This window comes from Haematobia irritans, chromosome 5, assembly GCF_050003625.1.
Source record: "Haematobia irritans isolate KBUSLIRL chromosome 5, ASM5000362v1, whole genome shotgun sequence".
Lineage (NCBI taxonomy): Eukaryota > Metazoa > Arthropoda > Insecta > Diptera > Muscidae > Haematobia > Haematobia irritans.
In genome coordinates, this window is record NC_134401.1 from 127,730,885 (window position 1) to 127,757,744 (window position 26,860).

Genomic DNA, 26,860 nt, shown 5'->3' on the forward strand with positions numbered 1-26,860 from the left:
TATTAACTTTGAACAAAACAAGCTATCGACTTGAAACTTGGCACAATTAGTTGTTATTGATGTAGGTCGGATGGTATTGCAAATGGTGATAATACCACTTTTACGTATATAAACGGACGCCCAGATTTGGCTTGCGGATCCTCTAAGAGAAGCAAATTTCATCCGATCCGGCTGAAATTTGGCAAACGATGTTATTATATGGTCTCTAACAACTATGTAAAAATTGATCCACATCGGTCCATAATTATATATAGGCCCCATATATATCGATCCCCAGACTTGGCTTGCGGAGCCTCTAAGAGAAGCAAATTTCATCCGATCCGGTTGAAATTTGGTACGTGGTGTTAGTGTATGGTCTCTAACAACCATGTAAAAATTGGTCCACATGGGTCCATAATTATATATAGGCCCCATATAAACCGATCCCCAGATTTGACCTCCGGAGCCTCGTGAAAGTTCAAAATTAATCCGATTCGGTTGAAATTTGTCTCTAACAACCATGCAGGAATTAGTTCATATCGGTCCATAATTATACGTAGCCCCCATATAAACCGATCCCCAGATTTGACCTCCGGTGTCTTATGGAGAAGCAAAATTCATCCGATCTGATTGAAATTTAGTACGTGTTGTTAGTATATGGTCTCTAACAACCATGCAGGTAGTGGTCCATATCGCTCTATAATTATATATAGCCCCCATATAAATCGATCCCGAGATTTGGTTTTGGAGCCCCTTTGAGGAGGAAATTTCATCCGAGTCAGTTGAAATTTGGTACATTGTGCTAGTATATGACTGAAGTAGCTATGTTGAGTCAGCTGGGAGAATTAGAGAACGAATATGTTTCTTAGAGAACGAATATGTTTCTTAGAGAACGAATATGTTTCTTATGCCACAGTTGCATTTCCATACGGGATCAATGGTCTTCTGAACAAGAGTTGAGTAGATGTTGAAAGTGAAGACTGGATCTTTCTGTCCCAATTCATCCATCATGTCACCCAATGAAGTAAATTCACGTATCTCTTGCTTTCCAAAATATGTTAAGGACTAATGAAATCGAGATGGAAAATCACGTAGCCAAACTATTTTGGGTAAATCATCCGTTACCATTCTGTAATATCCAGCGATTGGACGCATTCACGTTGCTAGTTTTCTAAAATCGCTCGTCTGACACCAGATAGATATATTCAACTCAAGCTCATTTTATTGATTACAAGCTTATGGAATTCAAACGTGATAGTGCCATTGCTTTTTACTTCCATGGTATTTACGACACATGGCTATTTTTAGAGCACTTAAAACTGAATATATCTCATATCACTGCTCGTTACTGGCAGTATTGCTTGGCATTAAAAAATAATCCTGAAAATGTACATGTTCGGCTGGCTACCAGATTGGTCGCTTCCCTCTCGTATTCATCGTGGGGTCTAACATGACATGACGAATATTGATTATCGGGGAAATATCCTAAAGACAGTGTGGGATCCCTGGGCAGACAAACATTTCGATGCAGACCATGGACATTCTAACAGGACTCAGCATCATTGCACTCAGCACGCGTCGACGAAGAATGGCTTAAAAATATTAATTTCTCCCGCACAGTGGCCACCAAGATCGGATCTTAATCCGTTGGACTTTTGCGCTTGTGGTATTTTGGATGAAGCAAGGATGATTTTGGACGATTTTCACGAAATTCATTTGGAGTGAACTTCGACCTTGGTTGAATTCACCATACCATACATAAATACTAGGAGCTTCATCACCAAAAAGTGGATTGAGTTCATCGAAGCACTGTTGTTGAATCTACGTCGACGGTTCAATACCATTTTTTGTGGACAGATTATCTGAAAATTTACATCTTCGATAATGGTATGGATAATCGTATGGGCTGCCGTAACGACCGATGTTAGATTAAAGTGGCAGCCCGATTTATGGTCAGGCTCACTTAGCCTATTCAGTCCATTATGATCGAATGTTGAATTAAACTAAATGCCGAATATCGTCAGGGAAATGTCCTAAAGGCAGTGTTTGGGATCTTAGCTGGCAAACATTTCGGTCGCTGACCACGGATATTCTAACAGTGCCATCACTATCAGGACGCGTCAAGCAAGAATGGCTTAAAAAGTATCTCAATCCGTTGAACTTTTGGGCCTTATTCATTTTGGGAATAAAGTTGGAACTAAAATTCCAATCATCTCAATATGTCAAATACCTCCTTCATACGACATGTGCTTTCACGGCCGCTTAAAGGCCAGAATTCGTGTAAAGGTAGCCAAACTAAAAGTTATAAATTTTTCTTTGATTTTCGTCGACATTTTAGTTAGAATAATATATTAATGTTTCTTTCTTTTTCTTCTTTTTGAAGCTCGAGGTCTAAAAACATTAATTTATTATTAAAACCAAAAATTGTTAAAATAAAAGAAACTTTCTCATATTGGGGAAATTTTAATTAAATCGTAATAAATTCCGTAAACTAAAATATTTTAGGAGCCACCGTGGTGCAATGTTTAGCATGCCCGCCTTGCATACACAAGGTTGTCGGTTCGACCAAACACCAAACAGTTTTTCAGCGGTGGATTATCCCACCTCAGTAATTCTGGTGACATTTCTGAGGGTCTCAAAGCTTTTCTAAGTGGTTTCACTGCAATGTGGAACGCCGTTCGGACTCAGCTATAAAAAGGAGGTCCCTTGTCATTGAGCTTAAAATGGAATCGGGCAGCACTCAGTGATAAGAGAGAAGTACACCAATGTGGTATCACAATGGACTGAATAGTCTAAGTGAGCCCGATACATCGGGCAGCCACCTAACCTAACCTAACCCAAAGTATTTTAAAATGACTTTAGTGCCCCTTTTTCCAGTTTATTGAGAAATAATAAATTGTTGCATTTTATCAGGCAATTCAAATTAGAATAATTTGGTTAGAAAAAATTATGAACGGTAGACATATAATTCAATTTAAGCAAATGTCGCAATTGAAATTAAATTTGTCAAAGTAATAAGAATATATGCAATACAACAAAATTGTTCATTATGGCCACAGGGGTTTGGGATTTTCCCCCTAAAACTGTAATATCATCATAATGATTTCGATCACTTAAAGTTTCCTTTAAGTTAGGGTTTTTTTAATTTTCCCAACTGCAAAAAACAAAACTCCAGCATATCTTACATCTTACTTAGTTGCAAGTTTCCACTTGACTACTGGACAAAATCAGACAACCTTCTGGTCCTGCATATTTTGTGAAACCCAGACCAAAATGTGAGCTTCGTAAATTACTTGTACGTGTTAACAGTTTACATCACGTTGTATGCGTAATAGACCACAATATAGAAGTCATAATTTTTGTTGCTCCCGCAACTGTTACTAGTCCACAAGCTAACTGATACGCATCCTCTTCGAAAGAACGATGAAAACTCAACATAAGTTTTCTCAATGCTCCAAATACAAACGTCTAGAATTTCTTAAGGAATTACCAAAAGGATCCAAAACCAAAAACGGAAAAGAAGAAAAAAAACATTCAGCAGACTTCAACACCGCAGCAATAAATTTAGCCACTAAAGCCAACAGATTACATATTTTTTTTTGCCTTCATAGTACCGAGTATTTTGGATTCTTTCATATGGATATGGATCTGGGCATAAAGGAATAAAACGTCAGTTTGCAATAGGGGTTTGATGTGGTGGAATGTGTTCTCTCTCTCTATCTCTCTCTTATCGTCCTGCAGGATATTACAACAATTATTCCTTTGTTAAATAAGAAAAATTCTTGGATGTATTACCATTGCAACCACATCAAGCAGATGTGTTCAATGTTGAATCATCCTGTGTTTTTTTGGTTATTTTTTGGTATTTGCAATTTAATATGTCTTAGGAGGACATTTTTAATTTTTTTTTTTTGTACTTTACTAAGCTAGGAGATATTTCATTTTTACTAAGGTACAAATTTAAAGTGCAACATGGTTTTCGAATTTCGGACCAAATTTTCTATAAAACCAAAAGAGTTTCTTCTGTCTTACCACAAAATCTCTTTAAGATTATTTGTTTCTTAGTTGTCTTATCTGGGCTAGAACCAATGTAAGATGGTCATCATCAACAAGGAGACAGTAAATTTTTATAAACTTAAACTCGAGACAAAACTAACACACAAACATATAAGAAAAATTGCTAATAAAAGGAAATGGACAACCCTAGAAAGCCGGAAACTTCATAAAAACAACACTTGAAAACTAATTAAAGCTTAATAACAAAAAAAAACAAAAGCAAAAGAAAATCTCCCAAAAGATGGAAAACCCCAAATGAAAAGAGAAGCAACAATATACAAGAATGCCAAACATTGGACAACACCATACGAAGTAAAAGTTTTTAATTTTTTCGCGATTTTCTTCTGGTTTCCGTCAAACCGTGAACTTAAACCAGCTACAAAAATAGGTGAAGTACTTCGAATTACACTGGAAAGAAATATTGGAGATATTGAAAGAAATTAAGAACTCCGAATGGTCATAAAATGTATGTTGCAATGCTTCAGTTTTTGGACATTTGGACTTAAAAGGAGGCCCTTAGTCTTATTTTCTCCAAAAGTAACTTCGATACTCTAACTTCTTGGATTTTATTGAAACTAATACGAAATCTAGAGAGAAATGAAGGTCCGATGTGAAGACTTGATATTTTCAGTTTTCTTCACATTTTTTGGAACTTTGGCGGTTTTTGAATAAAAAAGTAAAAGTTTTTAATTTTTACGCGAATTTTTTGTGGTTTCCGTCAAAGTGAACTTATAACCAGTTACAAAAATACGTGAAGCTTTTTCAGTTACACTGGAAGGAATTATTGACAGAAATCAAGAGCTCACAACGGTCATAAATATATGTTGCAATGAAGTGCTTCAGTTTTTGGACATTTGCACTTGAATTCGGGACTTTCTCTTAGTCCCATTTTCTTCAAAAGTAACCATGAAACTCTAATTTCTTTGATTTTATTGAATTTAAGTACATTTAATTGAAATTAACAGGACATCTAGAAGGAGATGTAGCGTTGAAGACTAGATATTTTCAGTTTTCTTCACATTTTATGAAGAGTTGGAGTTTTTCTGATAGAATCAAGAGAGACCAAGAGAGAGAGGGAGAGACCCCTTGCAGGTCTATCGTACCCGAAATTTTCAGTTTTCTCGATACTTTATGGAACTTAGACAGTTTTGTGATAAAATCTTCCAATTCCACCACATTTTAAGGCTGAAAAAATTCGTTTGAAAACTTCAAGAAGCAAAGACGGAAGTATTGAGATGGAAATCAAATACCGAAGTCAACATGATGATGCCTTCCTATGTTGAAAATTCCTCATAGCGGGACGAGGAGCATGAAAGCCATAACTACAGAGAATATTTGTTCTCTAAATTGGAAGCATGCCTTTACAGTGTGGCTGATATGTATTCAAACCAGTTACTACCAAGGTTACTATCATTTCTCAACAGCTAATAGATTTATTCCAGCGACCTGTCGTTTTATTATTCACAAGCTTATAAAAGAATTTTGATCTCTTGCATTCACAAATAAAGTAATACGTGGCGAAATTCAAGCGTGATAGTTTGATGTTCATATATTTGGCTGGAAAAACTAAAAGTGGCTATCGTTACAGGCCTCCAGTACTTAAATGCGAAAAAAATATTTTGTTTCTGGTACCATTGCTCGTTACCGTCATACTAGCAGTGATGTATTGTATCCTAAAAGTGGACGAAAAAACAACGTCAGAAATGATCCGAAAAGTGAAGGCCACACTGAAAAAACAGTGAACCCACCAGGAAGAAAACTTTCGCTTAATTTTAGAAAATTTTGAATATATGTAGAAAATTTTAACTAAACAGTATTACAAACGTTGGCATCACGCCGATGTCATAAAAATAAGTAAATATTTTTCGACAAATACAAGAAAATTTATTAGACATAACTAAGTTTTTTCACTTGTTAAAGAAAACTTTGTAGTTTGAAGAAAAAAATTGGAGTTCAAAATTGCAAGAATGTCTTTAGTGACATACGAAGTTCACGATGGACGCATTTTTGGTAAAATTTACAAATTTAAAGAAATTCTGAACTATTTTGTGGAAGACACGAATTTAGTTAATCTTTATGCTTCATTTGAGTATATTTTTTTCCTCGGGTTTAGTTAATTTAACTAACGTACACAAAAAAATATTAGAGTAAAGAAAACTTTCTCCAAACATAATATTTCTATGAACTAAAATAAAGTTAAATTGGCTTTAGTGAAATAGAGAGTTCACTTTTTTTGTAGAAAACTTAAGGTTAACATATTGCGATGGAACACATATGGAAAACGGGGCTTGGACTAAAGACATTAATTTTAAACAATTATATATGGCCGTAAGTTCGGCCAGGCCGAATCTTATGTACCCTCCACCATGGATAGCGTAGAAACTTCTACGAAAGACTGTCATCCACAATCGATTTACTTGGGTTGTGTTATCTTAAAACTTCTTAACATCGTTTTCTAAATTGTGAGTTAGTCCATACGTGGTATATATTAGACAAAAAAGGTATGTGTATGTAAGTCTACAAATAATTACGTATCGATATGGACTTTTGCACGGTACGTAGGGAGCCATAGTTGAAATATGGGGGTCGCTTATATAGGGGCTATATACAATTATGCAGTTGATATGGAACTATCTTTATGTGATTGGGGATCGATTTATCTGAGGGCTATATATAACTATAGACCGATATAGACCTAGTTAGACATGGTTGTTAACGGCCATATACTACCACAATGTATCAAATTTCAACTGACTCACATGAAATTTGCTCCTCCAAGAGACTCCAAAACCAAATCTCGGGATCGGTTTATATGGGGGCTATATATGATTATGGACTGATATGGACCACTTTTGGCATGATTGTTAAATATCATATACTACCACCACGTACCAAATTTCAACCAGATCGGATGAATTTTGCTTTTCCAAAAGGCACCGGAGTTCAAATCTGGGGATCGGTTTACATGGGGGCTATATATAATTATGGACTGATATGAACCAATTCCTGCATGGTTGTTGGATACCATATACTAACATCACGTACCAAATTTCAACCGAATCGGATGAATTTTGCTCTTCCTAGGGGCTCCTGAGTTCAAATCTGGGGATCGGTTTATATGGGGGCTATATATAATAATGGACCGCTTTCGACCAATTTTTGCATGGGTGTTTGAGGCCATCTATTGACACCACGTACCAAATATCAACTGAATCAGATGAATTTTGGTCTTCCAAGAGGCTCCGGAGGTCAAATCTGGGGATCGGTTTATATGAGGGCTATATATAATTATTGACCGATGTGGATCAATTTTTGCATGGTCATTAGGGACAATACGCTAGCACCATGTACCAAATTTCAGCCGAATTGGATGAAATTTTCTTCTCTTAGAGGCTCCGCAAGCCAAATGTGGGGATGGGTTTATATGGGAGCTATATATAATTATGGACCGATGTGGACCAATTTTTGCATGGTTGTTAGAGACCATATAGTAACACCATGTACCAAATTTCAGACGGATCGGATGAATTTTGCTCGTCCATGAGACTGCGGAGATCAAATCTGGGGATCTGTTTATATGGGGGCTATATATAATTATGGGCCGATATGGACCAATTTTTGCGTGTTTGTTAGAGACCATATACTAACACCAAATTTCCGTTTATATGAGGGCTATACGTAAAAGTGGACCGATATGGCCCATTTGCAATCCGACCTACATTATTAGCAACTACTTGCTCTAAGTTTCAAGTCGATAGCTTGTTTCGTTCGGAAGTTAGAGTGATTTCAACAGACGGACGGACGGACGGACATGCACTCAGAGAAGGAATATGATCATCTCAAACATATTTCAAGAGCAAAATGTTATTTTCGGATGGTGACCATTTAACATGTTTATCGCACCCATGTTATTTTCTCGGAAATTATGTATATGATTTCGGCAAGCATGTTATGTATAGCGAGAAAACAAAATTTTTGCGACAAAAATGGTACATGGTCACCATCCAAAAATAACATTTTGCTCTTGAAACATGTTTGAGGTGATCATATTCCTTCTCTGCGTGTGCTTAGATCGACTCAGAATTTCCCCACGACCCAGAATATATACTTTACGGGGTCTTAGAGCAATATTTCGATGTGTTACAAAGGGAATGACAAAGTTAATATGCCCCCATCCTATGGTGGAGGCTATAAAAGAAATGGGACTAAAGACATTAAATTTAAAAAAGTGTCATACCTCATACTCGATACACAAAAAAGTTAGACTGGAAAGAGCCAAGAAGTTGCCTCGCTTGCACGTAAATGGCCACTTACCGACTTTTTCGAGAATTCATTCCAAATTCAGCAGTTTGTAAAGGAAGAAAATGATCTGCTTTACTTGCCAAAGAGGTCGACTGAAAATGGACACCTTCGGTCGGCCACCTGAATTCAAGTGCTGCCGATGGTAATGGTGTCGACCCCATAACAACCGTTGATCGCTCTCCGCCTTTATTCGTCGAAATATCGGAAAAAATTCTTAAAGAGAACATAGAAACCCTGGGCACACAAACATTTCGGCTGCAGATAATGGACATTCCAACACGACTTAACACCATCGCACTCAGCATATGCCAACCAAGAGTGGTTTAACATAAAAAAGAGGTTTCTTGCTTCATTTCTACTGCACAATGGACACCAAAATCTCCGGATCTCAATGCTTTGAACTCTTACTCCTGAGCAGAGAATGAAGCCGCCGAGTCGCGCTGCTGATTTCAGTCACCGCCGACCATTTTTTACCAGTCGACGCCGCCGCCGAATATGTCGGCTCATCTCGACTCAAATTTAGCTGCCAATTAATCAAAAATATCGATTTAAATCAGAAAAAAAATTGTCATAGTTTTTACCAAAATGTCGAATCTTCCAACCACAATCAATCAATTTCAAGCTGCTATAATAGTTTAGCTCAGAACATTTTAACGAAATGTAAATTTGATTGTAAGATTGAGTGTACAACTAATCTCATTACTATTCGAATTACTTCAAATTGATTTTATAATGGATAATTGTCCGCCGCCGAATGGACAAATTTATATCGGCTTAGCCGTCAAGCCGCCGCCTCCGGAGGCAAAAATTTAGTGTCAGCCGCCTCCGAAAAAAATGGGTCGTCTTCATTATCTGCTCTTGAGGCATAGATTAAGGTTGGATCTAAAAAACTACCAAGTGTTTACCCCAGATGACTGTGAGCTTCTGACTTGAGACAGATGCCCAGCAAAAAATTTTGGAAGTTCTTCCAAAGGCACAACTTTAAAAGCACTTCCAGAAGATGCTCTCCATTGATGTTCTTTATTTCAACTACCCAGGAAGTTCTTTTGATTCAATTTTTTATAACTTGATTTGTTTATACTTTTAATAGGTAATTTTAACTTTTTTGTTTCAAATAGGTTAAAAACAGAATATGAATTCATAAAATGGTACAAATCGTTTAAATTTTGTCGAAAAAAATGCTAAATTCAATGCCACAAAATTGTGAAATTTTGAAAATATTTGAGGTCAAACGTTTCCAACAAGCGTTAGAATCCATTAAAAATTATAAAAAATTATAAAAATTATTTATTTGAAAAAATATAACAGAATTTTTTAATTTACATCCAAAAGACTGAATTCGGATTACACCTAAATAAGTGATGCAAACTCAGTGCAACGGCTGTTGAAATGGAGGACTTCCGTCCTATGACAAGCCCATGTTAAATTCATCGCTTCTGCGTCAATTATGCACCACTTCCGGATCCAAAAAGAACATTTTCATTACTTTTTTGGCGACGCTTTTTTTGCTGGGTGGTTCTTGGACAGAGAATGAAGGCTACCCATTTTTGTCGGCGGAAGCTGACACTAAATTTTTGACTCCGGCGGAGGTGGCTTGAAGGCTAAGCTGACATAAATTTGTTTATTATAAGCCGACATATATTTGTATATTCTATGAGCTAAATCTCTGCAAACTTATTATAGTAGCTTGACATTGATTAATTGTGGTTGGAAGGTTCAAAGTTTTGACAAAAATACAACAATTTTTAATATATATGTTATATATATATATATATTTTTTTTAAATAAATATTTTTGATCAATTGGCGACTTAATTTGAGTCAAAAGTTAAGTCGACATATTCGGCAGCGGCTTCGACTGACATTATATAATCGGCAGCGGTTAAAATCATCGGCTTCATTCTCTGTTCATGGAATGTTCGACCCCAATACAGACAGATATAAGCCAATAGTTCACTCCCGAACATTTTTGCAAATTAAAGTCGGAAACCTTTGTTGTTTTCATCTTCCCCATATATTATCATAATTTATTATGGTTTTCAATTTTTAATAAATAAAAAAATATTTGCGTATTTATCTCCCCGCTTACAACAAAATCTTGAGATATGCTTAAAATTTTTTTCCAAGTGTTCCACTGACTTTTCTTTTAAATAAATTGAAAAAAAAAACTGAAATCTTAAAGTTCTTGCAGGAAGTAAAGTCTAAAAAGAAAATTCTTTTTAATTTTCACTATAAAAGCGGGGAAAAGTTTGAGCGATTTTCCCTCATCTTTTTTTATATCATAGCCGCCTTTTACTTTATGCTTCATCCCAAATACAAAAATAATGAAAAAATAACAAATCAATGAATAATAATAATACTGAGATACTATTGATGCCACAAGGCATTTCGAAGGACGAGGGTAGACTAGACCAGACGGCCATTATCAATAGGAGAAAAAATGACGAAAGAAAAAAAAACTTTATGGCTAAAAGAAAAGAGGAAGAAGACAATGACGACGAAGACGACGACGATGAAAAAAGACATAAACCCTTGTCATTGTCGTTCTTAAAATATCAATAGTTTAGGTAAAGTGGCAAAATAATTGAAGTTATAAAGGTATTTGAAGATGAGGCTAACAAAAGAAGTGCAAATAGCTATTGGGGGATGATGGCGTGAGGAAACAAAAATTGAAGAGATGATAGAGATGATGTTTTAACGATAGTGGTGGTGTTAGATGGTGGCATTGTTACAGAAGATGGTAATGGTTTTGTGAAGGTAGTACTTAAAAAGTTGTTATCTAAATTCAGTTGCTTAAACCACATTGTATATATATGAGGGTTGTTTTTAATGTTTGTGGTTAGGATAGCATTCGTACAAGTATATGTGTAGTACAAAATGAGTGCATTATGTTCTCCATCAGGATATCCTGAGAGAGAATATATCATCTTATCTATTTGTCACTTTTTTCAAAACATTTAAAATTGTAGTAAGAAATTGTAATCAACAAGGCGTATATGGGGTATAGAGTAAAGCCTAGGCGAGTATACTGATTCGCCCAGAAATTATAAATTTTACCCAAAAAAAGTGTATATGAGGTATAGTGTAAAGCACGACCGAGTATCCTGATTCACCCAAAAATTAGCCATCAAGTCATAATTTGGAGTTCGGTCAAAAGATATTGTCTAGCCGAACAAATATTTGAAGTATCTTATCTGTAGCATTTTTTCACAATCATGCATAGATTTTGAAAATGGAATCAATAACTGCTCACTTGTCAATCTCGTATCCTATTTACCTCTATAAGAATAGTAAATTTTTTTTTATAGTAAAGAGTTTGACATTCTGTTTATAACACAACAAAATATTTTTGTTCCAGATGAAATTCTAACATAAGACTATCTGTCATACATCTGTCTGTCAGACATATTTTACATGAGATATTTTGTGACGATATTGTACGAACTTTTGGTCAATATTTTTTTATAGCAGCCAAAACCTCGACTTGTCTATTTTGACATGAGCACAATTGGCAATAATTGGAAGCAAATATAATTATTCGGGTTCGAATTGCGACGAACATCATCATTATGCAGGAATGGATGATGGTTCTTTCCCTTCTTCGGCAAATATGGATTTAGCGAGATTCAACGTGCCTATACACACGTTCAGGTGCATATCGTATAGGCAGACAGCAGGTTGAAAGTTTTTATGGAAGCTGGGATATCAGGTAATTTGAAAAACTATGTGCAAGTCTGTACGTAATTTGGGCACGACAAATCTTTTGGCTAGATCGGTGCTACGTTTGTTCATTCAGGCTTGCAAAGGGAAAGGTCAAATAAATTCTGATGTTTAAACTGAAAATAAGGCAGTTTATGCACCCAAAAAATCCCTGACATATCAAAAAAAAAAATTATATGAAAAATTACCCTACGGGAAAAAGATGCAAACCAGGACTGGAATTGGACTAGCTCTGTTTGTATCGACCTAAGGATAGGTTATGTACAGTGGCAGCCCAATATTTTAGGCTCATTAGTATTCAGTAGTATTCTGTCAACGAGTGCTGCCCGACTTCGAACGGGATTTCACATTATGGTGAAACGACTTTAGAGAAGCAGAAATGGTACCAGCATTACCGAGAAGGGTTAAACCACCGTTGAAAATTGCTCGGTGAAACTTCAATTGAACCCCCAGCCCTTTGAATGCAAGGCGTACATGCTAACATTTACCAATAGTAGGTCCTTCTTCTTTTTGTGGTAAAAGTGGACGGAAGAGGCCGGTACTTGCTGGGGTAAATTTGTACTTTAGGGAGCCATTCCATGGAAAGGAAAGTCTTCACGATCTTGTACAACTTCTTAACCCCTCAACGTACACTTTATTTTTTAAGATACAACCAGAAAATAATTCTAAAGTTTTAAAATTTTGTCCGAATACTATGAAATCGAGTTTGTTGCACTTAGAACATCCTAAGGCTATTTCAAACAAGTAAGGAAAGTCTAAAGTCGGGCGAGGCCGACTATATTATACCCTGCACCACTTTGCAGATCTAAATTTTCGATCCCAAATACATACATTTACATATCACTCGATCTGGACAGAATTTGATAGACTTCTACAAAATCTATAGACTCAAGATTTAAGTCGGCTAATGCACTATGGTGGAACACAATGTTAGTAAAAAAATATGGTAAACATTTAAATTTGTAGCAATTTTAAGGAAACTTCGCAAAAGTTTATTTATGATTTATCGCTCGATATATATGTATTAGAAATTTAGGAAAATTAGAGTCATTTTTACAACTTTTCAACTAAGCAGTGGCGATTTAACAAAGAAAATGTTGGTATTTTGACCATTTTTGTCGAAATCAGAGAAACATATATATGGGAGCTATATCTAAATCTGAACCGATGTCAACCAAATTTGGCACGCATAGCTACAATGCTAATTCTACTCCCTGTGCAAAATTTCAACTAAATCGGAGTTAAAAATTGGCCTCTGTGGTCATATGAGCGTAAATCGGGCGAAAGCTATATATAGGAGATATATCCAAATCTGAACCGATTTCAATAAACTTTGGCACACTTGACTACACCACTAATTGTACTCCTAGTGCAAAATTTCAACCAAATTGGGGTAAAACTCTGGCTTCTGGAACCGTATTAGTACACATCGGGCGAAAGATATATATGGGAGCTATATCTAAATCTGAACCGATATCAATAAAATTTGGCACACTTGATTATAGTACTGATTGTTCTTCTTGTGCAAAATTTCAACCAAATTGGGGTAAAACTCTGGCATCTGGGGCCATATAAGTCCATATCGGGCGAAATATATATATATATATATGGGAGCTATATCTAAATCTGAACTGATTTCAACCAAATTTGGCACGGATAGCTACAATGCTAATTTCTCTCCCTGTGCAAAATTTCAACTAAAGCGGAGTTAAAAATTGGCCTCTGTGGTCATATGAGTGTAAATCGGGCGAAAGCTATATATGGGAGCTGTATCTAAATCTAAACCGATTTCAACCAAATTTGGCACGCATAGCTACAATGCTAATTCTACTACCTGTGCATAATTTCAATTAAATCGGAGTAAAAGATTAGCCACTGTGGTCATATGAGTTTAAATCGGGCGAACGATATATATGGGAGCTATATCTAAATCTGAACCGATTTCAATAAAATTTGGCACACTTGACTACACTACTAATTGTACTCCTAGTGCAAAATTTCAACCAAATTGGGGTAAAACTATGGCTTCTGGGGCCATATAAGTCCATATCGGGCGAAATATATATATGAGAGATATATCTAAATCTGAACCGATTTCTTCTAAAATCAATAGGGTTCTATTCTGAGCTTGTGCCAAATTTGAAGTCGATTGGACTAAAACTGCGACCTAGACTTTGATTACAAAAATTTGTTCACGCACAGACGGACAGACGAACATGGCTATATCGACTCAGGAGCCCACCCTGAGCATTTTTGCAAAAGACACCATGTGTCTATCTCGTCTCCTTCTGGGTGTTGCAAACATATGCACTAACTTATAATACCCTCTTCCACAGAGTGGCGCAGGGTATAAAAATATGTTTTGTTACATCTGAGTAAATTAATTAGCAGAGACAAAAGTTATGTTGGTAAAAAATCTGGGTAGTGTAAATATGTCTTCTCTAACTAATAAAAATATAATAAAGTCCATTTGATTCGAATTTCGGCTACAGCACGTTAATTATTGGATGTATCTTTAAAGGTACACTGCGCATTAGTTAATTTTAGAAATTTGGGACTAAACTGTATTTGAAGCGCAGATGTCACGCCCATTTCACAAAAATAACTAAATAATTTTCGACAAATTCAAGAAAATTTATTGGACAAAATTATTATTTGCACTTATTAAAGAAAATTTCGTAGTTTGAAGGAAAAAATTGGAATTAAAAATTGCACAAATGTCTTTAGTACCATGCGAAGTTCATGATGGCCGCATTATTGGTAAAATTTACAAAATTTAAGAAATTTTGAACTATTTTGTGGGAGACACGAATTTAGTTGCTTCATTTGTGTATAATTTTTTCCTCTGTTTTAGTTAATTTAACTAAGTTAGGCACACGCTCACAAAAAATCGCTTCTGTAACATATACTCCCAAACATATTTTCGTAACATAACATATGTAACATATACTCCCAAACATATTTTGTTTCTGCCCAATTGTATAGTCCCCGAAATCTTACTCACTTCCACGAGATTTTTTAGTTCTTAGCACCTTTTTCTCTAATACAAACATTTTAGAAGAAATTATTCAATTTTATGATTTATTTTTATTTTACCTTTTGCCGGACGGGGATTCGAACAGCGGACCACACAGTTTGTAAGGATCAAAGAAGTAGCTAATCAATTGCCCAAGGAAAAATAAAATGGTAATTTTGTAATAACAAGCAACAACCACCAACTTAATTCAATATCGCTCCCTGTTAAATAGCGCTCCAAGCTACTAAACACATATATGTTTATAGGCTATTTCTAAATTAATATATGTTTGCATCCAAGCATATTATATTTACAAACATTTTATGTCCCAAACATAATATGTTCTAACATATTAACATATATGTCCCAAACATGTTATGCTAGTTTATGAACATTATATGCTTGCACTCAAAAATATTGTGTTTAAAAATTTGTGTTCCAAACATATAATGTTTATAGCCAAACATATGAAAAACAGCCTTTTTCATCCGTGCAGAAAATGATTAAAGTCATGGAAACTTTCTTAGAACGTAATAATTCCATCAACTAAAAGAAGAAAAAAAAAATCGTCTTTAGTGAAATATAGGGTTCACCTTTTTTGAGCGAAGGAAAAAGTTTTGCAATATTTTGAACAATAGATAATTCTAATATTTTTATCTCAGCAAATATGCAATTCCAATAAGATTTTAGTCGGAATAGAGTAACAATAATATTTCAAAATTGCTATGAACTATCAGTGAGTTTTTTTTATATGGCCTTTAATTTGCTAATTCGAAATACTCAAAAAACGTTGTATGAAATACTTCTTTAACCCATATCTCATTAAATATGAAAAAATATTTGCCTAATATGAAAAATGATGCAACCTGAATTTTATGCAGGCAATTTAAACAACATTTTGTTTAAATTAAACAAATTCGTCCATCCTTTAAGTAATATGTCTTTCAACTAAGGCAAATTTTCCTTAAAGTAAAGAAAAACATATTTAATTTACCGAAAACATTGTTAAATTAACTGAGATATTGAATTTTTGGATTAAAAATAATAATGCCTTAAATATTACTTTGAGAATTCCGCATATTTGGTTTAATTTAGAAAACGTATATATTTATTATACTTTGAAGTATTTGTTCTAATTTCTAAATTAATATTTACTTGCGCTTCCCAAAAAAGGAGTAAAAACTCGTTTAATGAGTTATGTATGCCAAGTTTAAATTTAAATAGCCTAGAAAGTATATAGCTTCCTACAAAATGTATTTTTTTTTTCAAGGGCGCCTTATCTTTGCTTCAAATCAATACCAAAAACCAAATTGGATCCAAATAAAAATCTCGAAATTTAACATCAAGAATTCAAAATTCAATGAAATTATCCGATATGATAAAATTTGGTTTACTCTTATATACTCTCACATAAAAAAATATACGGTCAAAAAAAAGAAAATCCTTAAAAATAACAATGAAAATTTCTACATCCAATTAAACATTATTCTACACACAGAAAATTTTTTTCTGATTCAATCACGAAATTAATTGATCCAATTAATTTTTTAATTGAAATGTCTTCAAACACAGATATGATAGTATAAATTAAAAAATTAATTGATACTATTAATATTTGTGATTGACTTTTGTTTCAATTTAAAAAAAATTGTTGAATCAATTAAATTTTTAATTGAATAGTTTTTAAAACTCAATTAAAATTTTTATTTGAAAAAATTTCGTGAAATTTTTTTCTGTGTAGTTCATGAAAATTTCTTGATTGTTATAAATCAAATATTCATTAAAAATCGAATTAAAAATTTTTAATAAATTTGAATTTCTCAAAAAAAATATGCATAATTTTCTAAACTTACTAAAGTTTACTTAATTTTTTTTTAATTTTAAAATTTGGAAGTCTGGATCTTTGTATGAAAATAAAGATATTGTTTTAAACATTAGTTCCAATTTTTTTTTTCTTTGAAATACAAACTTTTCTTAAAAAACTACAAATATTTCTTATGTTGAATAGTTTTTCTTCAACTTTATATAATAATATATTTTATTTAAATTTTTCTAAAACAAACATAAATTTCTAATCGTGGTGAATTCACTTTTTTTCGCTTAAACTACAAATTTATTCATTTATTGATTACTATATAGATCTCCATCCACTTAAATTCAATTTAAATACAAAATATCTACCATTTCTTTTTTCAAAGCTTATTCCAAAAATGTCTTTCCTTTAAATAAATATTTGAGATTTTCTCTTTGCACTTTAATTCTTTTAAATATCGTATGCCTAATTTCACAAGGCACTGTTACTGCTTGAGCCGACGATGTTATCCTTTCAATTTGTGGCCTTTAAGCCGCACTTAAGCCCAAACAATAATAATGCCTAACAAGATACAACGAGTAAAACAGCGAAATTAAAGCAAAACAAAAACATAAATGTGACAACAACAATAGCAGCAACAGCAGCGGCAATAACAAAGCAAGGATAATAGCAACAATACAAAAAAGGCGACAATAAGTACAAAATTGTACAAACTTCTACAGAACGTGAACTAGAGAAAGGCATAGCTACAAACACATATTCACACAGCCATACATACATACACATACACTCAGGCACTCGTATAAAATCAAAATAATGAAGGACCAACGACATAAACAAAACTGCAAACTAAAGATAGACGAAGGGGGATGGGGTGGGTAAAAGTTAAAAGCATAAAAGAGAGACTGAGAAAAAAAGTTTACTTAACCATCCCCACCCTTCGCCAAATGGAATGGAGAAGAAAATCCTTTACATAATGACAAAGACATAAATGTTTTACTTTCTTTTGTCTACGAAATAGGGACAGAGCTCTTTCGCTACAAAGACAATCAGAGCATCAAACCATCCGGTAGTTGTGCTTATGTCCCCCATCAAAGAACTGAGACCGAATCAGGAAAAGGTTTAGACGAAAAATGTCTCGTTGTGTGAAATGATGTCCGGAGCTGAGAGGCACAAAGGTCACACAGATGGAAGTCTGTTGAGGTATCCCAGCTTGTTCCACTATCCCTTAACAAGGATGGCAAATAAATAGCAAACCAAGTACTATGTCAAAAAATAAACAAGAGAAAAAATCTTCGAACAAAATAATTTCAATTTAAGCGGATTTGGAAACAGTTTTTATTTTACCACTTCAGCTGTTTAGTAATTTCTTATGAAAGGGTTTTGGTATTGAGATAAGTTCAAAAAACAATTTTTAATGTGTTCTTAGCTATTATTGATCGGTAAATATGTTTAAAGAAAAGGAAATTTACAATAAGCTCATAAACCCATAACCATAGACTTGGGGCATTGGCAGATCTTGTAGAAAATCTTTAATAAATTAAAGAGCATATTGAAATAGTTTGGAGTCTAAGAAAAACTAATTCAAACCAGGCGATAGTAAAACTAGGAGATCAATTTATAGAGGGCCTACATCCAAGCCCAGCAAAAAAAAAGCGTCGCCGAAAAAGTAATGAAAATGTTTTTTTTTGGATCCGGTAGTTGTGCCAAATTGACTCAGAAGCGATGAATTTAACATGAGCTTGTCATACACTCAAAAAAAAAAGTGAACTCACTATTTCACTAAAGCCAATTTAACTATATTTTAGTTCATGAACTTATTATATTTGGTGAAAGTTTCAATTACTCTAATAATTTTTTGCGTACGTTAGTTAAATTAATTAAAAGACGGGAAAATATTATACACAAGTTATGTATAGAGATTTACTAAATTCGTATTTGTCATAAAATAGTTCATTATTTCTTCAAATTTGTAAATTTTACTACAAATGCGTCCATCATGAACTTCGTATATCACTAAAGACATTATTGCAATTTTGAACTCCAATTTTCTCCTTCAAACTACAAAATTTTCTTTAGTAAGTAAAAAAAATTATTTATGTCTAATAAATTTTCTTGAATTTGTCGAAAAATATTTACTTATTTTTGTGATATCAGCGCGATGCCAGCGGTTGTAATACTGTTTAGTTAAAAATTTCTAAAAATATTCAAAATTTTCCAAAATGAATCAAAAGTTTTCTTCCTGGTGGGTTCACTGTTTTTTCAGTGTAGGATGGAAGTCCTCCCTTTCAACAGCCGTTGCACTGAATTTGCATCACTTCTTTAGGTGTGATCCGAATTCAATGGTTTGGATGTATATAAGAAAATTCTGTGATATTTTGTCAAATAAATATTTCAAAATATTTTCAAAAATATTTTCAAAAATTCACAATTTTTTCAGATTGGATTTACCATTTGTTTCGACAAAATTTAAATGATTTGTACCATTTTATGAATTCTTACTCTGTTTTTAACCTATTTGAAAAAAAATGAAAAAAAAAAAAAATTAAAATTACCCATTAAAAGTATGAAAAAGCCAAGTTAAAAAAAAAAATGAATTAAAAGAACTTCCTGGGTAATTAAAATAAAGAACATCATTGGGAGTGCATCGTCTGGAAGTGCTTTTAAAGTTGTGCCTTTGAAGGAACTTCCAAATTTTTTTGCTGGGAGAATGATCCCTCATAAAACTCACGGATTTAAAATAAGATCAATATCTATTTTCAGGCCAAAAAGATTAGCATACAAGTAATAAAATTGAGGTACTTCTTTTATATAAAAGCAACACAGCAAAACAAACATTAGCCAAACAGCAATGAATATGTTTTTTCTGGATCCGAAGGCAGAATAAATTTTGCTCAGAAGCAATGTTTTTTACATGGGCTTGTCATGGGGCGGAAATCATCGTATTAAGCATTCACTACAAAGATTTTGCATTAGTTCTTCAGATGTGAAACTATATCAGTATTTTAGGTTTAACAAGTATATACAGCCGTAAGTTTGGCCAGCCCGAATCTTATGTACCCTCCACCATGGATTGCGTAGAAACTTCTACTAAAGACTGTCATCCACAATCGAATTAATTGGGTTGCGATAACACTTGACGATGGCATGGTATCTTAAAACCGTCTTCTAAATTGTAAGTTAGTCCATACGGGGTATATATTAAACAAAAAAAACGATTAAATAAGTATATAATTCAGTTTGACAAAATTTTCTATGGAAATGAAATTTTGACAAAATTTTCTATAGAAATAAAATTTTGACAAAATTTTCTATAGAAATGAAATTTTGACACATTTTTCTATAGAAATGAAATTTTGACAAAATTTTCTATGGAAATGAAATTTTGACAAAATTTTCTATAGAAATGAAATTTTGACAAAATTTTCTATAGAAATAAAATTTTGACAAAATTTTCTATAGAAATAAAATTTTGTTAGATTATTTTTTGGCGATATGGACCAATTTTTGCATGGCTGTTGGAGGCCATACACTAGTGCTATGTACCAAATTTCAACCGAATGGGATGAATTATGCTCCTCCAAGAGGCTCCGGAGGGCAAATCTGGAGATCGGTTAATATAAGGGCTATATATAATTAGGCACCGATATGGACCAATTTTTGCATGGTTGTTAGAAACCATATACTAACACCACGTACCAAATTTCAACCGGATCGGATGAATTTTGCTCCTCTAAGAGGCTCCGGAGGTCAAATCTGGGGATCGGTTTATATGGGGGCTATATATAATTATGAACCGATCTGGACCAAATTTTGCATGGTTGTTAGAAACCATATACTAACACCACGTATCAAATTTCATGAATGAATTTTGCTCCTCTAAGAGGCTCCGGAGGTCAAATATGGGGATCGGTTTATACGAGGGCTATATATAATTATGAACCGATCTGGACCAATTTTTGCATGATTGTTAGGGACCATATACTAACACCACGTATCAAATTTCATGAATGAATTTTGCTCCTCTAAGAGGCTCCGGAGGTCAAATCTGGGGATCGGTTTATATGGGGGCTATATATAATTATGAACCGATCTGGACCAATTTTTGCATGGTTGTTAGAAACCATATACTAACACCACGTATCAAATTTCATGAATGAATTTTGCTCCTCTAAGAGGCTCCGGAGGTCAAATATGGGGATCGGTTTATACGAGGGCTATATATAATTATGAACCGATCTGGACCAATTTTTGCATGATTGTTAGGGACCATATACTAACACCACGTATCAAATTTCACGAATGAATTTTGCTCCTCTAAGAGGCTCCGGAGGTCAAATCTGGGGATCGGTTTATATGGGGGCTATATATAATTAGGGACCGATATCGACCAATTTTTGCATGGTTGTTAGAAACCATATACTAACACCACGTATCAAATTTCATGAATGAATTTTGCTCCTCTAAGAGTCTCCGGAGGTCAAATATGGGGATCGGTTTATATGGGGGCTATATATAATTATGACCCGATATCGACCAATTTTTGCATGTTTGCTAGAGACCATATACTAACACCATGTACCAAATTTCAGCCAGATCGGATGAAATTTGCTTCTCTTAGAAGCTCCGCAAGCCAAATATTTGGGTCCGTTTATATGGGGTCTATACGTAAAAGTAGTCCGATATGGCCCATTTGCAATACCATCCGACCTACATCAATAACAACTACTTATGCCAAGTTTCAAGTCGATAGCTTGTTTCGTTCGGAAGTTAGAGTGATTTCAACAGACGGACGGACGGACATGCTAAGATGGACTTAGAATTGCACCACGACCCAGAATATATATACTTTATGGGGTCTTAGAGCAATATTGCGATGTGTTACAAACGGAATGAAGAAGTTAATATACCCCCCATCCTATGGTGGAGGGTATAAAAATAAATTTTCCATTATATATATGAAAAAAGCGAGTTATAAAAAAATTGGCTCAAATAAACTTCCTGTGCAGTTAATATAAAGAACATCTTTGGGAGGACATTTTTGGAAGTGCTTTTAAAGTTGTGCCTTTAGAAGAACTTCCAAATTTTTTTGCTGGGTTTTTTCGGGGACCATTTTTGTTTTGACTTTAACATAAACTATTATAGACATTCGTATTTTTTATTATAAAAAAAATAATAATAAAATGAGAATGAAATTTGAAGCACTCTTTTATTTAAAATTTCTTTCAATATTTTCGCAAAATGGCTTTGCTAAATCTGGCTATGCGAATAAAAATAAATAGATGTAATCTGAAATGATTACATTCGATTAAATATGAAAATTTGTAAGATAGGATGTTAAAATTCTAGTGTAATATAATTATGAAATATAATTATAATATCAACCCTCATAAATAATATAATATCATAATATAAAATATATTATTTTTTCGGATCTATTATTATATTACGGATCTAACCACACTTAAATAGACCCACGAATCGTCCACCTGTGGATGATGACATGAGAGGATAACAAAATCGGTGTGACTGATGCGATGCATTTTTAAAGAAAATATTTTTTAGTGAATTGCCCTGTGACAAATAAAAACCTAGACAGTTTAACTAGGCTTGGAAAGGGCTAAAACGATTTAGGATTTTTGGCAAATACATTTCGTGTGCAAAATTTCTTCGAAATCTAAATTAATACCCTGAATGGTGGTGTAAAGTATAAATCTATGTAATTTAATTTTTTAGGCTTTAAAATGAAAATAAATTTTATTATTCTATTTTTAAATGTTTTTCGAATATAGCAGGTAAACCAAATCCTTGAACGCATAATCCTACATTTTTCGCCTGAAAATTTTTACTCACAACAAAATGTCGATCCTACGCTTTTTGAAGGGTTTTTATACCCTCCACCATAGGATAGGGGGTATATTAACTTTGTCATTCCGTTTTTAACACATCGAAATATTGCTCTAAGACCCCATAAAGTATATATATTCTGGGTCGTGGTGAAATTCTGAGTCGATCTGAGCATGTCCGTCCGTCCGTCTGTTGAAATCACGCTAACTTCCGAACGAAACAAGCTATCGACTTGAAACTTAGCACAAGTAGTTGTTATTGATGTTGGTCGGATGGTATTGCAAATGGGCCATATCGGTCCACTTTTACGTATAGCCCCCATATAAACGGACCCACAAATTTGGCTTGCAGAGCCTATAAGAGAAGCATATTTCATCCGATCTGGCAAAAATTTGGTACATGGTGTTAGTATATGGTCTCTAACACCCATGTAAAAATTGGTCCATATCGGTCAATAATTATATATAGCCCACATATAAACCGCCGATTTGGCTTGTTGAGCCTCAAAGAGAAGCAAATTTCATCCGATCCGGCTGAAATTTGGCACATGGTGTTGGTATATGGTCCTTAACAACCTTGCAAAAATTCATAATTATATATAGCCCCCATATAAACCGATCCCCAGATTTGGCTTGCGGAGCCTCAAAGAGAAGCAAATTTCATCCGATTCGGCTGAAATTTGGTACACGGTATTAGTATATGGTCTCTAACAACCATGCAAAAATTGGTCCATATCGGTCCATAATTATATATAGCCCCCATATAAACCGATTCCCAGATTTGAACTCCGGAGCCGATCCGGTTCAAATTTGCAACGTGGTGTTAGTATATGGCCGCTAACCATGCCAAAATTGGTCCATATTGGTCTATAGTTATATATAGCCGATCCCCAATCACACAAAAATTGGTCCATATCGGTTCATAATCATGGTTGCCACTCGAGCCAAAAATAATCTAGCAAAATTTTATTTCTATAGAAAATTTTGTCAAAATTTTATTCCTATAGAAATTTTTGTCAAATTTTATTTCTATAGAAAATTTTGGCAAAATTTTATTTCTATAGAAAATTTTAATTCTATAGAGAATGTTTGCAAAATTTTAAATCTTTTGAAAATTTTGTCAAAATTTTATTTCTATAGAAAATTTTGTCCAAATTTTACTTCTATAGAAAATGTCAAAATTTTATTTCTATAGAAAATTTTGACAAACTTAATTATATACGTATTTAGTCGGCCTTTTTAAGTTTAATATATACCACGTATGGACTACGTGGTATATATTACGGTGTTATGAAGTTTTATGATACCTTGCCATCGGCAAGTGTTACCGCAACCCAAGTAATTCGATTGTGGATGGCAGTGTTTCATTTCATTTCATATATCTTTATTTCATAATCGAAAAGCCAAGGACAGTGTTTAGAGGAAGTTTCTACGCAATCCATGGTGGAGGGTACATAAGCTTCGGCCTGGCCGAATTTACGGCCGTATATACTTGTTATAGAATTGCTTTTGTTATTTCTTTTAGCCTAATCCCTTCCATGTATGGAAAACCCTTAGAACAATTTTATTTAACAAAAACACAAATACCTCATAAGGTAAAGCGAACATTTTTCGTATACCAAAAAGAAACTAAAATCTCAAAAAATAAAATAAAATTTTCTGCAACGATTCTAGAATTCTAGAACAATTTTTTAAATTGTAGTTAACAATAATTCCAGGTCATTGTGTAAATTTTCAAAAGTGGAATAGAATTTAGTGTAATTTTAACACAAGCTAGTTAATTTTTTTTTTGGTGGTATCACAATGGACTGAATAGTCTAAGTGAGCCTGAATCTTAATCGGGCTGCCACTTTAACCTAACCTAGTTAATTTTTCCTTCATACCCGTTTGTGTTTTTTTTTTTTTTGAGTTTGGCATGTCAAATTTCCTAAATTCTATGCTATTAAAACAAAATAATTTAAAACATTTAAAACAAAATAAATTCTATTTTTAATGTGTTTTTTGGCGAACATAGAAGCTAAGACAAATCCTTTAACCACTTTGAATGCAATGGTAGATAATTTAAAATTAAATCTAAAAATAGACATATTTCGTCGCACAACAAAATGTTCATCTTACGCTTTTTAAGGGGTTTTCATAGAATTACTTTTGCCATTTCGCTAAGGCTAATCCCTTTCATGTATGGGAAAACAATCCTTGGAAATATTTTCTTTAACAAACATAAAATCCTCATTAGCTAAAGCAAAACTTTTTTCCTAAACGAAACAGAAAATAATATCCCCAAAAACAAAATTTTCTAAGAATTTTATAGACATCGATGAACGAAAAAGGTATAAGCAACTCACCAGCAAGCATAGCTGCCCCCCTTTAAATAGCTGTCAAATCAACAAGCACAAAATAACGTCCCTAGAACCCAAAAAAAAAAAAAAAGACGGAAAATATAAAATAAAATGAAATCCTATTTTCCCTGGCTAAAAGAAAAAAACCCGAAAAAAAATCTACAAACACACAGGAAATAACGAAAGGCTATTAAAACTTTTACGTCAGCCTTAAGAAAATCAAACAAAATTAAAGGGAAAAACAAACTTTAAAGATTTATATCGTTTTTTCGTGGCGATGAGGAGAGGAAAAACGTATACCTTTATACCCTGCTTTAGAGTCTAGGTGTAGAGTCAGACGAGCCATTAGTCTAGACCATAATGTATGATATAAAGTATAGAGGAATTTTCATAGGAGAGGGAAAGACCATTAAAAATATTTTGTTTTTGTGAAATAAATAACCAAAAGTTACCTAAGAAACACCAAAGTATTGACGAAGGATTTTTGTTAGTTGGGGAATTTTGTTTTTTTTCTAATTTTTGGTTTTGTGAATAAAATTTGGCTATTTTTCGTGTTATATATGTTTCATCTCTTACCTTTATGATGTTTCAGATGATGGGCTCCTTGAGATCCCATACAGCAGGGCTGTTCATAATACAAATTCCAGGTATTTTCATAATCAGAATGGGCATAATCCACAAATTGTATGAGTACCATCAGCATATGTGTTAGCAACATTCCAAGGGCCCAGGATGGCCTGGGCGGCGATTTATTCAGATATTTTGTTATTGAGCACATTTTGATAAAAACCTTTCTGACGATATTAAAATTCAATATTTATTTTTGGGGATTTTTGTTGGATCCTTAAACACCTAATCGATGTTTAGGATTTTTCTGATTTTTTTTTTGTATTCAGATTGAGCAATATTTTATATACTTTGGATTACAAATTATTTTGCACTATTTTTTGTCGAATTAAAATATTTCATTCAATATTTTTATTAAAATTTTTAGTTGAGCTTTTTGGTTTTCAAAATGTTGTTTATTTTTATACTAAGTACTTGAATTTTTTTCTAGTATTTTAGTTTTCACATATTCTTCTTTTCATTAAAGGTTTTGTATTTCTTTACTTATTTTTTTGTAATTATTTTCATTTGAAACTTTAAGTTTCTGTTTTGTTTTGGAATTTCTATTTTGCTTTTCCTACATTAAAGCTCTATAGGACGCGTGCTTTTGTTTTGAGGATTTAGTTGTTGTTGCTTCATTGCTTAAGAATTTGAAACTCAAAATATTCTCACTCGTTAAAACGACCGTTAAGCATCCGTGTGATGCTATCTCTATCACTAACCGTTACGAACTGACTAACGTTATAGCCGAAGTCTAATATTAAATAAACTTCCAAAACATATGAATCCCTTAACGAAATATACTCGCACTGCCGCTCTCCCAATTTCGTTATAAACACACGAACCCGTAGTCTTGATACGATGAGGACTAAATGAAGTCGTGTTCTTTTCTACCGTTATTTCTTAACAATTGAGAGTTTTTCAAAAATCCAAGAGAGCCAGAGAGTCTAGGCTATACAGAGTTCTCATTGTTATTCATTGCTCCATCATATGAAATCCATTGTTGCAGGTGTATTCCGTTGGAAATATTCAATTAGTGAGTTCACCAATTTGCCTGCAAAGAGAATAAAATAAAAGAAATGAGGGTGAATATTTTCTTCGTTATAGAATTATGTGAGAGCAGTAGAAGGTAAAGCGCATGTCTACATTTATATGGGGTTGAAATTTCCCTATAATATTTCTAG

At 33.6% G+C, this 26,860-nt stretch overlaps 1 protein-coding gene across 2 annotated transcripts in view; it reads right to left on the reverse strand.

Annotated features, from left to right (window-relative positions):
* The window catches only part of LOC142238937 (semaphorin-2A-like), a 525,466-nt gene that overhangs the window by 286,454 nt on the left and 212,152 nt on the right, over positions 1 to 26,860 (reverse strand). For both annotated transcript variants that reach the window (XM_075310669.1, XM_075310668.1), the window contains exon 2: positions 25,647 to 26,730. In XM_075310669.1, coding sequence (XP_075166784.1) covers positions 25,647 to 25,848 — 202 coding nt within the window. In that variant the 5' untranslated portion in view covers positions 25,849 to 26,730. The remainder of the gene's footprint in view (positions 1 to 25,646; positions 26,731 to 26,860) is intronic.